The sequence below is a fragment of the Saccostrea cucullata genome, unplaced genomic scaffold (genome assembly GCF_032062105.1).
Source record: "Saccostrea cucullata isolate Sc308-1 unplaced genomic scaffold, CSIRO_AGI_Scuc_v1 ctg1264, whole genome shotgun sequence".
Classification (NCBI taxonomy): domain Eukaryota; kingdom Metazoa; phylum Mollusca; class Bivalvia; order Ostreida; family Ostreidae; genus Saccostrea; species Saccostrea cuccullata.
In genome coordinates, this window is record NW_026921944.1 from 62,408 (window position 1) to 76,037 (window position 13,630).

At 34.3% G+C, this 13,630-nt stretch overlaps 1 protein-coding gene across 1 annotated transcript; it reads left to right on the forward strand.

Moving 5' to 3' along the window:
* The first annotated feature begins 572 nt into the window (after positions 1-572).
* LOC134260942 (uncharacterized) lies at positions 573-12,617 on the forward strand. The gene is made up of 4 exons (XM_062743464.1): positions 573-1,041; positions 1,231-1,461; positions 11,428-11,907; positions 12,358-12,617. Exons 1-4 carry the CDS (start codon positions 573-575, stop codon positions 12,615-12,617), a joined length of 1,440 nt encoding a protein of 479 aa, XP_062599448.1.
* Positions 12,618-13,630: the final 1,013 nt, after the last annotated feature.

A 13,630-nucleotide genomic window follows, 5' to 3' on the forward strand; every position in this document is an offset into this window, starting at 1 on the left:
ACACCACTTCTTGAATATATAGTTGTACAGTACTCTTGAAGTTTTTCCTTCACTACTGTCAATATTTTAGTGAGGAGTAAAAAAAGAGGCTAAGTTGAACAGTTACTGGAACCCGCAATGTATCTTTGTTTATAAGGATTCTTATGAAGTTTCTGAATCCAATATATATAAGGTAGTTCAAATTCATTTTGGCTCTGTGGAATATTAAAAGTATTCAAAACTGACAGGTGATTTTGAAGAATTTCTTCCTTAGAAAGAGAAGTATATGTATAAGTAGGATTACCACTTGTAGAATTTAATCCAAGTTCTTCTAGAATGCAATTTATATAATGAGCCTTACAAACGAAGACAAAGAAATACATAAGGATTTTTTTCTTTAAATATTTTGCTCAAGAACAACTAGGCGCCGTTATTTCAGCGAATGTGCTAAATTGAGCAATGTGGGCCATGGACAACGTGTTTGTTTTCAATATTGCCCTACAATTTGACTCAGAATCCAAAAGAATGATTCACAAATTTCACAAACTAATTATATAAATGTTTTTCTTCTTTTCCTAGGTTCGTTTATCCCCATGGGCTGTGATCAAATATGCATGCTATTTTGCTTTCTGTGTTGCGAGTCTGGTACCCCAGACTTTACCAAGCAAGAATGCTTAGATATCCTGAATGAAATACGAGCTAAAGCACACATGCATCTAGAAGTAATCAAAAGAGAACAGGCACAGAAATCTCTAGACGATTTGAAAAGAGCAGAACCTAATTTCTTTGAAAAAGACTTTCAGAACATTACTAGGGACGCCACAGATGAAATTTTATATCGACTTATATGGGAATTCAAATTTTCAGCAATTTACCTGTGTAACTATCATACAATCCACATGTTCCTTAGATTAAGTAGCTATGAAAAGGAACCGGAAGAGAAGTGTGTCCTTAATAAAAACCAAAATTTTGATTCATGTCTTATACATCGTCTTCAGTTGGATATACTGACTCATAAGACCATAAAGGATACGGATATGTGCAACGAAATATCTCAGATATGTAAGTGTATAAAATTTTTAACAATGTAATGAATATTCTTCAAAAACAAGGAGTGTTAATGCATATGCAACATATGTTCCTTTGAAAGTACATAAATTCTCATTTATTATTGTGTAAGATATCAAAACTGGCTTTACTGTGGTTCAGTGAATACAATTTTTCTTGAATGTTACCATTGTGTTTCTTTAGTACACGTCCCAGGAAACATAATAAAAGAGAGTAAAGTTAGGCGAGAAGAATTTGTGAGGAATTTACAACAGTGTGGCGAGAAAATATATGACAGATCTAGAACACATCACAAATCTCAACACGTCAAATGGCTAAAGAAATATTATAGACTAAAGACTGTAAGATCTTGTATTGGTCTACATCACCATTCTGATATATATATCATCAACACTCAAGCATATAGAGAACACAGTAAGTATATAATTATACTAAAATCACTAACGACATTAATAAAAGACAAGAGGCCCACGGGCCTTATAGGTCACCTGAGTATCATGTAACAACTTTTGAACAATTGAATTTGGTTCATATTTTAAACCAGAAGCCATGCAATTCACAATTTCGAAAGGATTTTCAAAGAATTGATGCATTTTTTCTACTGAACAAAAGGGCTCCACCCTAACACCAGAACCCCTGACCCTGGGGCCATATTTGAAAGAGGCACTTTTACTCATCATAACTATGCACTTAATTTATTTAATACCCAGGAGCAGGGAAGAAGGTTTTAAAAGAATAAATGAATTTTCACTATATAATCAATAGAACCACTCCCTTAAGGCCCTTTCACAATTGGCGCACGAGGAAGCGACAAAATATTCCTGCGACCGAATATTTTGTTAAGGATCGTAAGCTGTTGCCAAAATAATCGCATATGAAAAAAGTGTTCGTACGAAATTCGCAAGATCTAAAGCGACTGTTGTGCATTTGATCTTGCGATATATCTTGTGTCTATATGCGACTGTTGTAGAATGAAAGCGAGTCAGACGGCCGAATATATATACCACCCGTTTCCGAAGCTCTTCAGTTGACAAAATTAAGATGCCTATAACTATACACGGTGAACTTTTGATCACACAATTTTCGCGACACCTTATTTACGCGAGTTAGTCATTGACTTTTTATTAGCGAGACATAATTTTCATGAATTCTTGTTTTTTCTTCTATATTATGTTATGGAATACTTTTATACGCGTGAATGAAATTTTAGCGATCTCATTGTCTCGCGTAATTGCGCGAAAATAAAGTTCTCGCGAATAAAAAGTGATTTACAGTATATTCCTGTTGCAAAGAATGACAATTGAAAGTGATAAATAAAGCAATGGATGGTAACACGTAGCAAGATTACATGAGAGATGTTTAGCAACAGTCTCATGGTCGCAAAACACACGTAAAGACAACTGCGATTCATCTCACGATCTTTAAAAATCGTACATCACTGTTACGAGTACATAAAACGTTGTAAGACGTTCATACTAATTTTCCTGCATTGAATAGCGATAATTTGGATCGGATTTGGTCGCGTCTGAATAGTGTGCATGTTGACTATTTTGAAGAGACTTGATGCGACCTCTAAAACACATGCAACGAATGCGAGACATCGCGCAACGTATGCGAGAGGTCGTGCGAAGCTCAAATTTTCCGATCGCAAAGTGTTGTAAAGTGCTCGAGAGCCAATTGCGTAAGGCCCTTTACACCAGAACCCCTGATCCTAGGGCATAAAATTCTAAATTTTGGAAAAAAACCTTGCTCATCATAAGTATGTACTTAGTTTATGTAATACACTGGAGCAGAAGAGAAGATTTTCAAAGAATTAATGCATTTTCACTATATGATAAATAGAGCCCGCCCTTACACAATAACCCCTGAGCCAAGGGCCATAAAATTCACAAGTTTGGAAGAGGCACTTCTGTTCATCATAACTATGTACTTAGTTATTTATTTTATACCTAGGGGCAGAGAGACTTTCAAAGAAATAATGCTTTTTTAAAATATAAAAATAGTGCTCGTGAGCCAATTGTGAAAGGCCCTTTACACCAGAACCCCTGACCCTAGGACATAAAATTCTAAATTTTGGTAGAGCCACACTTGCTCATCATAACTATGTACTTAGTTAGTTTATTTTACACCCAGGAGCAGAAGAGAAGATAAATGATGAATTTTCACTACATGATCAATAGAGCCCTGCCCTAACACTAGAACCCCTGACCCTAGGGCCATGAAATTCACAATTTTTTGTAGAGCCACTCTTTTTCATCACTATGTAACTATGTATTTAGTAAGTTCATATAATACCCAGGAGCAGAGAAGATGATTTTCAAAGAAATAATGCATTTTCATTTTATAACCTATTAAACCCCACCCTAGACCCCGGGGCCATGCATTTCACAATTTTGGTAGAGGACTCAATGCTCATTACATTCATATTAACAGTTTTACCGCTTGATGTCCAGGAGTAAAGAAAAAGATTTTTAAAGATTCCATAAATTTTAGTGGTTTTGGCCCCACCCCACAGTCCCAAGGGGGGCGGGGACCATGAAATTCACAATTTATATTCCCCTTCACCCATAAATGCTGTATACCAAATTTGGTTGAAATTAGTTCCGTGATTTCAGAGAAGAAGCTGGAAATGTTCAAATGTTAGTATACGACGCACGGCACACGACACACGACGCACGACGGCGGACTAAAACGGATAGCAATAAATCACTGTAGTGCCTCAGGTGACCTTAAAAGGTTAAATTTTCAAGAATCTTTGTTGTTGTCCCTCAGAACATAGAAAAAAATTCAGAATGTCATAAAAGTAAAGGACTTTTAACAACTAGCGCTACGTCAGAAGTATTAAACTTTGTATCGTTTTAATCAGTCTTCTTCAAATTTCATTGTTAAAACCAGTTGATGTGAAATTATACTACACCTCTATAACAAGCATATAGTCCGTCTCTTGTAATCACTACAATTAACTTTATCAATTGAATTAATAATATCGTTTACTAATTGCTGCTGAGAAGCACATGTACGAGGGGGGATATAAAAATTCGCGAACTATTTCTATACAGTGCCCACTGTCCAATCCGACAACTGTGCAATATGGCAAACTGGCACTTCCGACGCAGATCTTTATTCCCCAAAAAATCTTTATATAATACTTTACAATCCGACCACTGTCCATTCCAGATTCCGACACCTCTTTGTAAACACAGCTTATTAATTGCATTGCAGTTACCTGCGATATCCGACATAATTACATGGCTGGTTAAACTCCAGTGGTGAATCCTTTGTTTACACTGTCTGACACCTTGAGTACGATAATGAGGCGATTAGTTACGGCTGAACGCACGCAGTAACCTTACCTGTGTTAATAATTGGCACATTAGATTGATATGTTTTGATACAGTTATGATGATCAGCTTGGGTTTAAATTACTTTTCAGTGATGTACTCGATACTTATGATAATTGTCAGAAACGTTTAACGTTAAGCACTTAAAATGACTCGTGAATTAACATGTGAGGTTATGACAAAATCCGCCCGGTGTCATTATTTGAGAAGACATGCCGTGAGCAGATTTTCATTTTTTAAGTTAAATCATTTAAACTAATGACTGAAATTGCATTGGGGAACAGGATGGACATCCCTTTTGGTGTTGTATGAAATTTAGCCTTAAAAATAAGATATAAAAGACTGAAATCTCCGTTCGAAACATGCCTCCCGTGACAAAATTGTTTACCTCCTCGAATAAAAGAGTTCCTATAGTCTGTTTTTACCCAATGTGATGTTTAATAGCCACAGTAGATTTGATTCAGAATCATATATATTATTATGCATATTATGCCTAAACGGTTACATGTAGCTTGTAGAAATAATAATGACAGAGAGTCAAATAAACAACTAAATGGATTAATTGAAGCGAACAGCAGTGTGGCCTAGGTGAATAATTCTTGCTATATAGTCGACCGATGTCTCCAGACATGAATTATGAGTGATTGTCCAGGGATTCAGCGACGACGTCAGGCCAAATATCTATAGCTAGCCCAGCAGATCCTCAACAGGGATAAATAAAAGAAGAGTTTGCATTGGCGATATTAAAACCTGATGAAATCAAACGTGGATTTCATTCATTTTCCCTCTGAAAGGCTATATTTTTTGTAAATCGAATATTATATTTATGCCAAATGGTGCAGTCAGAATCAAGACATATCGGCCATTACATGAAAAAATAAAGCAAATCAAAAATTTGATTCATTAAAATTTATTTCCTTAGTTATGAAAAGGCGAAAAATCAGTCCGTTGTCATCGGTACGTTGTTGCTTTTGTACTGTATGTATACACTATGAAATGTGTTGATCTTAGATTTTTTATGTATTGATAGATTTCAAAATGATTTCAATACATGGACGAACCAACCAGTTATATTAAGGAACTAAAAGAATTCTTTATTTCATAACTATCTTCAATGCAAAGTAAAGGAATTTGAAGATGGAGAAATATTCAAAGATTTTATGGAAAAGTGGTTAATGAATATTATTTTTGTTCATTTTGAATTTATTTTCCCATGCATAAAATTCTTTTTGGAGTGAGCATCCTCTGCCGACCGTATACACCCAACTTATGTTCTTCGTCATGATCGGAAAATAATGGGAAAAAATCTGTCGACAATGCACATGATACAGCGTTTATAAAGTGGCCTAACAATTAGTATGAAAAACCCAAGATCCTTTTTTCGACCAAAGAACTTTTGAAATATGACTTTTATGAAACAAGACTTTTGAAATTCTTGTTTCAGCAACTTGTTTGTCAATAGTTTTAATACGTATTTTAAAAAAAACTTCTGTTTCATTAAAGTTCATGTATATCAAATATTTTGTATTAGTTATACTAAATATATTTAAGGAATTTTCGTACATATGATGAGAGCTGCGTTAAAGATAAATAGTGCAAACGTCCTAAGACTTACGACTGGAATTTTCTTCTAATTTCTGATTAATTGCTCGTGAAACAGACTAATTCCGTGTAAATGTTGTTAATATGAGTTGACCAATCACGTGAATTGTTTACGCTGGATGCAGCTATCGAAAAGATCGTGACGTAATGAAAAACTGCACACTAAATTGAAGTTAAATATAATAATCATTTTAAATTTTGCACTTCGCCTTGCAGCATATCGAACTCTGTAGAAACTATAGGCATTATCCTGTGACAAATACCCAGGGTATCACCATTTGGTTCGTATTGAGAGGCCTACATCTTCAGTGTGATGTGTGCATTTTAATAATAATAATTTCTTTATAATTAATCATTGACTTTATTATATGGATGAATCCATTTAATGAACAAAGGCATACAATTTATATTTTACTTTTTAAAATATTTATTTATAATGCCTCCTTTCAAGAACGTAGGGCAATTTCCTCTGCTGCTGTCTTTCGGTCGGTCGGTCTGTTTGTTGGTCCACCAAGTATTCGTTCATTTTCTGCGCAGCAGTTACACATAATGAAATTTTGTATACAGATTTATCATGAGAATATCTAACCCAAATTTGGTTTTCGTTACGGTCGTGCCATTTTTGACAGAGTTATGTCCCTTTAATTAGAACAAATCCAATTATTTACTGTTTCTATTCATTTTCTGTGCAGAGATTGCACATACTGAAATGAAATTTACTATATAGATTATCAGATACATACATGTATCTAGGTCATGTTCTGTTTTGGGTACGATCGCGCAATTTTTGACAAAGTTATGCCCCTTTGACTTGTAAAAATTCTACTTGATTTTGGGGAGGGGGGGCATAAGTGTTTTACAAAATTCTCTTGTTTATTTTGCTTTAAAGCATGAAATAAAAATGGTCACTATTTCAGCTTTAAATATTTTGTGCTTTCCTTGCACCGATGCGTTTAAAATTGTGATAGTACTTTTTAAAAGGCTGAATTTTTTTATGCTTTGCATTAATTTTACTTGTTTCTGTATTTCATTGATAAATTTACGTGTTAAAAAAATGACACCGTACAGATAAACATAACCTGTGCTGACAACGGACTTTTTGCTTGAAAATTGTGTTTTAAGCTAAATTTGCCAATTTAATAATTAAACATAAGAGACATATACTTTTCAAGCTGACGGTAATGACTTCACACAGGAGCATGTAATTGCCAATCAAATTGCATTCTGAATATCAAACACGTTAATTTTTGTATTGAATACTGAATGTTGTATCTGTTTCCCAAAATTTAAATTAAATCTCGGAATTGGTCAAAAAGTCGTAGTTTAGGCATTATTTATATATTCTTATAAGTTTTGAATGACAACGGATGGATATTATCATAACCTCATCTGTATATTTTCATGGTGGTGAGCTATTTTTCATTGCTCAACTTTCAAGGTTTCTGACAACCGTACTGTCTTAACGTGTTCCTGGGCGTGATTTGGTCGCTTCTGAACAGTGTGCATGTCGGTTGTTTAGAGGAGACTTCATTCAATCATTTAAACGTATGCAACTCAATTGTGCTAGAGCTAGTGCGAAGGTAAACTTTTCCGGTCGTCATGTGTGGTAAAGTGCTACCACCGCCAATTGTAAAAAGTTAAGGCCTTTACTTGTAATTATAACCAGTTAGATTTGGTCATAAGATATGAATACTGATTCCTGGACTAAATCCGCTGTTTAGGGTAAACGGGGAAGAAAGAATGTTGGCGGGTATAGTATCGTAGTGGCGCTGTGGGGCCATAATAAAACATTAAGGGTAAAGGTGCCGTATTCCTTATGGTCTTCCAATATAAAGTCCAAGAATTGGTAAATCAGGTTTCCAAATTTATTAAAGATGATGGTGAATAACAAACATGAATTTTAACAATATCTTACGAGACTTAATCGAGTTGGATGTGGCCGGTAGAGCGTCGGACCTCCAAACTGAAGAGATAATAATGGATATAGATATTTGTAAGATTAAGAGTAAACAATGATTGATTTTTGACAGTTGATTTAATTGATGGACAGCTGTGTTTCTTTAATAAAGTGGTCATGAAAGAGGTTATAAAGAAATTGTACAAATAAAGTTATTGGTAGAGGATAAACGAATCCCGAGGCATTAACACCTAACGAGCAACAGTTATTTTGACAGAGTCACAGAGTGTCAATTGAAATGTCTTAATCCTATTTCAAAGGGAATGAGATAAATAAGACACAGTTAACTACAAATAAGCACATATTAAAAACAGGTGAAGAATTTCACAGATAAACGTCCAAATTTGATATAGAATATTAAAAAGTTATTTTAATTCAAAAATGTTAATTTTGCTCAGTGATAATTTTATAAAATAATTTTAATGACATGTTTCAGCTGACTTTAAATATACTCATAATTTACTGTATTTACTTTAAAAAAAACTTGAAAAACTTTAATTATGCTTATTACTATGTAACTCCGAATCTGAACATTAATTATTAATCACTTTACTCAACATGTCATGAGTTATTTCATCTTAGCGATATGTCACTGATGCTCAGAACTGTGCTAATTGCCATTGTTATATTTTATTACTTATATATGTTACATGAATCATTGTTCATCAGTTAACTCCTAGGTTCGGATTGTTTGGGTGCAATTTTTGGATCTCCAGAATTCATCCTACCGACCTAAGTTTATAATAAAGTGCTATTCTATCGTTAGCATTTTTATGTTTTATTGTTGCCGGAAAGTTTGGCACCTATTTTCCCCGATGATAATTTGGTGGAGATATCCTAAGGGTATTACACCCGGGACTGCTGTATATATTTTGTAGCAGTTTGATCCCGAGTACCATTAACTAAGCGAGTTCCCCCAAGAAGACCTATCTTCAACAACACCATGCCAACCTGGAGAAAAGGACTTTACCGCTCCCCCCCCCCCAACATCTAACCAGCGCCATTGTCTTTCGCGTCCTTGGATCACACCAGGACCAGCACGAATTTTCTCGACACCAGGATCCATTCCACGGTGCTATAGGTGCGGGAAACAATTCTTCCACGGCCACCTTTTTACGTGTCCAGCTACACGTTCCGAGTGTTTCGTGTGCGGAAAACATGGTCACTTTGCGCAAGTATGTTTCTCTTCTGCAACCACACCTTACCGTTCCTCCCAAAGGAAATCATTTCCAGTGGCGTCCATCGATCACTCAACGATCAAAAAGGATCAAGCCAAGGGGTCAGGACGGGCCTGCTTGAACCCGACTGTAGGATCGTCTGACAAAAAGTCGGCAACATGTGATTCTACTGCAGGTGTGTGTTTTTCGCGGACTGCTTCTAAATCTAGTCTGATGAGTGTTGCTGTTGCGGAAACGCAAACGAAGAGCAAACTTTGTCTGCAGACCAAGTCCGTAAGCAAACGGCGCAGGGATTCAAGAAGAATAAAGAATTATTACGATAGGTTGCAGTTAGTAAAATCATTACCATTCCAAGACCTAAGTTCAGAAGATATTTGCAATTTATTCAAATCAACAGGCCATACCACCCAACTAACTGCGTTACAGCGGGAGGGAATTATCACGGTGTGATATTTGATAAAACAATTTTAATGACATGTTTCAGCTGACTTTAAAATATACTCTTAATTTACTGTATTTACTTTAAACAACTTGAAAAACTTTAATTATGCTGATTACTATGTAACTCCGAATCTGGACATTATTTATTAATCACTTTACTCAACATGTCATTAGTTATTCAATCTAAGCCATATATCACTCATGCTCAGAACTGTGCTAATTGCCATTGTTATATTTTATTACTTATATATGTAACATGAATCATTGTTCATCAGTTAACTCCTAGGCTTCGGATTGTTCCTCGGCTATGTTAAGGAAGGTCAGATTTCACATTCCTTATACATCGTATTGGAAGTTTAATTGTGACGTCATTGAAATTTAACAAGCAACAAAAATTAATTGACGAGATGATCTTGTGTAAATAACAACAGTTACTTGAATTTATATATTTTTATCGATTATTCATAAAATCTTGTAAAATTGCAAGAAAGCTTTTTGTCAAATATGACGTCATCAGTCTTGACATGACGCAGCACAAGTGATCCAGAGGAGTAGATTCACTGGTTTAATAATTACAAGAATGCTTAAATAAATATGATACCATTGCTAATTTTTAGACCTAATCATTAAAACCCCAAGAAAATAATTTATTAAATACAATGGGTATAGAATATGAATTTATCTAGTAGCATTGAAGCTGCACAGGGATAAGGAATATAGAGAATATCGCTAAAACAATGAGCGTATTCGTGATTTACATCAAAAGTGCAAGGGCATAGACTATTTTGTTTGAGCTGAAATTTGGAATATTTATTGCTCATAAAGTGTATATTTTGAAAAGTTCTGGGAGCTGATCCTGGTCAGCATAACATTAATTTTATTTATGGCAAAATTTAAGGGAAGTGGAAATTTCTAGCTATTATAAGCATTTTCGGCAAAATTTTAAGTACTTCGCAAACAGCACTGACTAGCTCCCAGCACTTTTGGGGTAGAGGATATAAACCTCTTTTAATGTGTATCATTTTTTTTTCTTGAAAAACAAGCGTATGCCCTTACACTATCCCTATTTCCTACATTCAGCTTAACAATTCCAGTTTTATACTAGTCACGTAACAAACAGCTGAAACGTTCGATATAATCGGTAATAACTACGGCCCAGTTCTATCCATTATTGATAGCTATGTTACATTTTCTACAAGTATTCAGTTGCTTTGTTAAAATTTTTTAAAAGAAGCAATACATATTAAAACGGTGCAAAGGTCACATTTTCCATATTGGTCCTTAACAAAGCTGAGTCGTGTGAGATTTTTGGATTTCCAGAATTCACCCTACCGACCTTAGTTTATAATAAAGTGCCATTCCATCCTTAGCATTTTTATGTTTCATTGTTGCCGGAAAGTTTGACACTTATTTTCCCCGGTGATATATGTGTGTTTAGCTTTTTCTCACTTTCCCTTCGTGATGTCATATTATTTACGGAGAGTAGTTTTGAACACCGATTTTTATGAACACCAGACAGGTTAAATATCCGACTAATTTTTATAATTTTAGGCCACTCAGTCAAAAATATGTAACAAATGATGTTATCCTGCATTTCCTTTACCTTTCAGTATTTTATATAAATTATAAACATATTTCCAAGATTACAAATATTGGGGGGTGGGGTATATAATATACTAAATTTATGCTTGTAATTATTTTAATTTTACACAATTTCATAAATCTCAATGTTTCATTAATTTATTCAAGTTTAAAGAATCATGCTGAGACTTAAGACACTTTGTTCGTTAAGGCATACCATATTTGAAAAATCACGCCAATTTTCCAAATTCACAATACATCTTATTAATACATACTTTAGGTGTCTATCATGATTTTTCATCGATGGAAAGATGTTTGATATACTCCTTGCTGTTTGCTGAAGAATATAAAATTAAACTTAATCACGACACATCTAAACGTATATTGACGAAAATCAGAGATGCTTTTTTCCCTAAGCATTCATTACCTAGAGACAACTGTAAAATGCCAAAACCAATCGTTAAAAACAAGAATGGTGAATTAACTTTCATCTCAGCTGACATTCGTCACAAAGTAATGTATGCATTTGTTACTGAATGTCTTATAGAAGACGATGATTTGGAGTTTTTCCTGACTGAAGCACCAAAAAACGTAATATTCGAGTATTGCAGGTCCTGGAATTATAAAAGGAAAGACGGAGAGAGATGTCTGTATGTGCCAACTGACATGTATGACCGTCTTATAGAAAAACTAGATCTTGATATCATAAAACATTGCACACTATCAGATTGGACTTTTCAGAACAGTGTCGCTAAAAAATGTAAGTATGGCCTATTCTTAAAGAATGAAATTAATTCATAGTTTGTCTATTTTTATTGAATAGAATTCATAAATGAACGTATTTTAACAAGAAATATTTTCATGATTTTAAACCGATATATACACTGAATACTGATAGACCTGGATCAATATGAAACAAAATTGATTTATTAATAGATTACACGTATACAGATTAATAAAAATAACAAACTAAATAGACGAAACATACAATAAATACTCAGTTATCCCCATATATTCTATGCATGCACTGAATTAAATGAAATGTGTAAAGCCAAACATATCCAGTGCCTAATTATGGATGCGACTTAACATGCGGCTTGAGCTCACTATACATCTGAAATGATATAATAAATAATTACAATGTCAAAAGATAATCTAAATTAATTTTCTTTTAAGTTATTGATTTCAATGAAATTATTTGATTGAGCAGTGAACGTTCCATTAGAAATATTAAATTGGCACCAGAAAGTAAGAGAGCAATACGTTGAATACGCTAGAAAAGAAACACATACAGTGCATCACTCAAGATGTATGCTTGTGGGATGCGCTGGAGCCGGCAAGACCACGCTACTGAAGCGACTTCTCAAACACAGTGAGGACAATATTCTGCATGTAACGACGACGGAAGGGCTAGAAATTCATGAAGATATACTCGAAATTTCTGGAGAATTTTTCAAGGGTAGGACCTGAAATAAAATTCATTAATTTGTTTGTGCCTTTCTGACAAATTTTCAATTCACTTATCAATGGAAGTAGTAATTCAAACCTCACGAGCAGCCTTTGAAGCATATAATATGCATGTTTGTTTATCTTTTTGTTTTTACTCATTACTTTTAATTTAATTTTACAGCAACAGTCAACAATGGAGATAAAGAAAAAGAAAGCACTTATATCAAAGGAGACTTAAATGCCAAACGGTTGACTGTTTTTGACTTTGGAGGACAAAGTATTTACTACGCCTGCCATCAGATTTACCTGACTCGGAAGGCGTTCTACATCGTGGTAGTTGATGCTTCTCAAGAGTTACATCAAAAGGCCAGCGGGGCCGGTTGCAGACAAGATGAATGGGTCTTCTCTGAATGGACATTTGGAGGTATAAAATTAGTGTTAACATTTTGTATACTGATTTAGTAGAAGAAAGACAAATTAAAAAGAGATATAAGTCACATGAATCTAAAACTAACAAAAGAGACAGTTTAAAATAAACTGAAATATTATCGCATTGGAGTTTTATGAAGAGACTTACTTTTACAGTTGACGACTGACTTTTATAATTTAAACACATACAAACTCCATTTACTAAAATGTAAAAGTCAGCTGTCAAATGTAAAAGTAAGTCTCTTCATAAAACTCCATTACGAGGGCTGTTAAATAAATAATGTCCTCGGTACTCGGAAAGAAGCGAAAGGCGCTTTTTAATAAATTAGTCTTCATGATTTAACTTATTTATCCTTTTGAATTAAAACGCATGTCCGTAACATTTTTACCCAATTCCTAATTGTTTTTAGAACTCATTTTTTGATATGACCCTTAGTATACTGAAAAAAGGCAGATCCAATGATTTCCTGGACTTGTTTCTTCCTTCTGAAAGGGTTTTTTTTCAAGTTTGCAAATAGAAACAAGTCAAGAGGTCAAAGATCTGGGGAATATTGTTGATGTGAAAAAACATTAACTTTCTATTTATCCCGAAAACCCCTTTACTC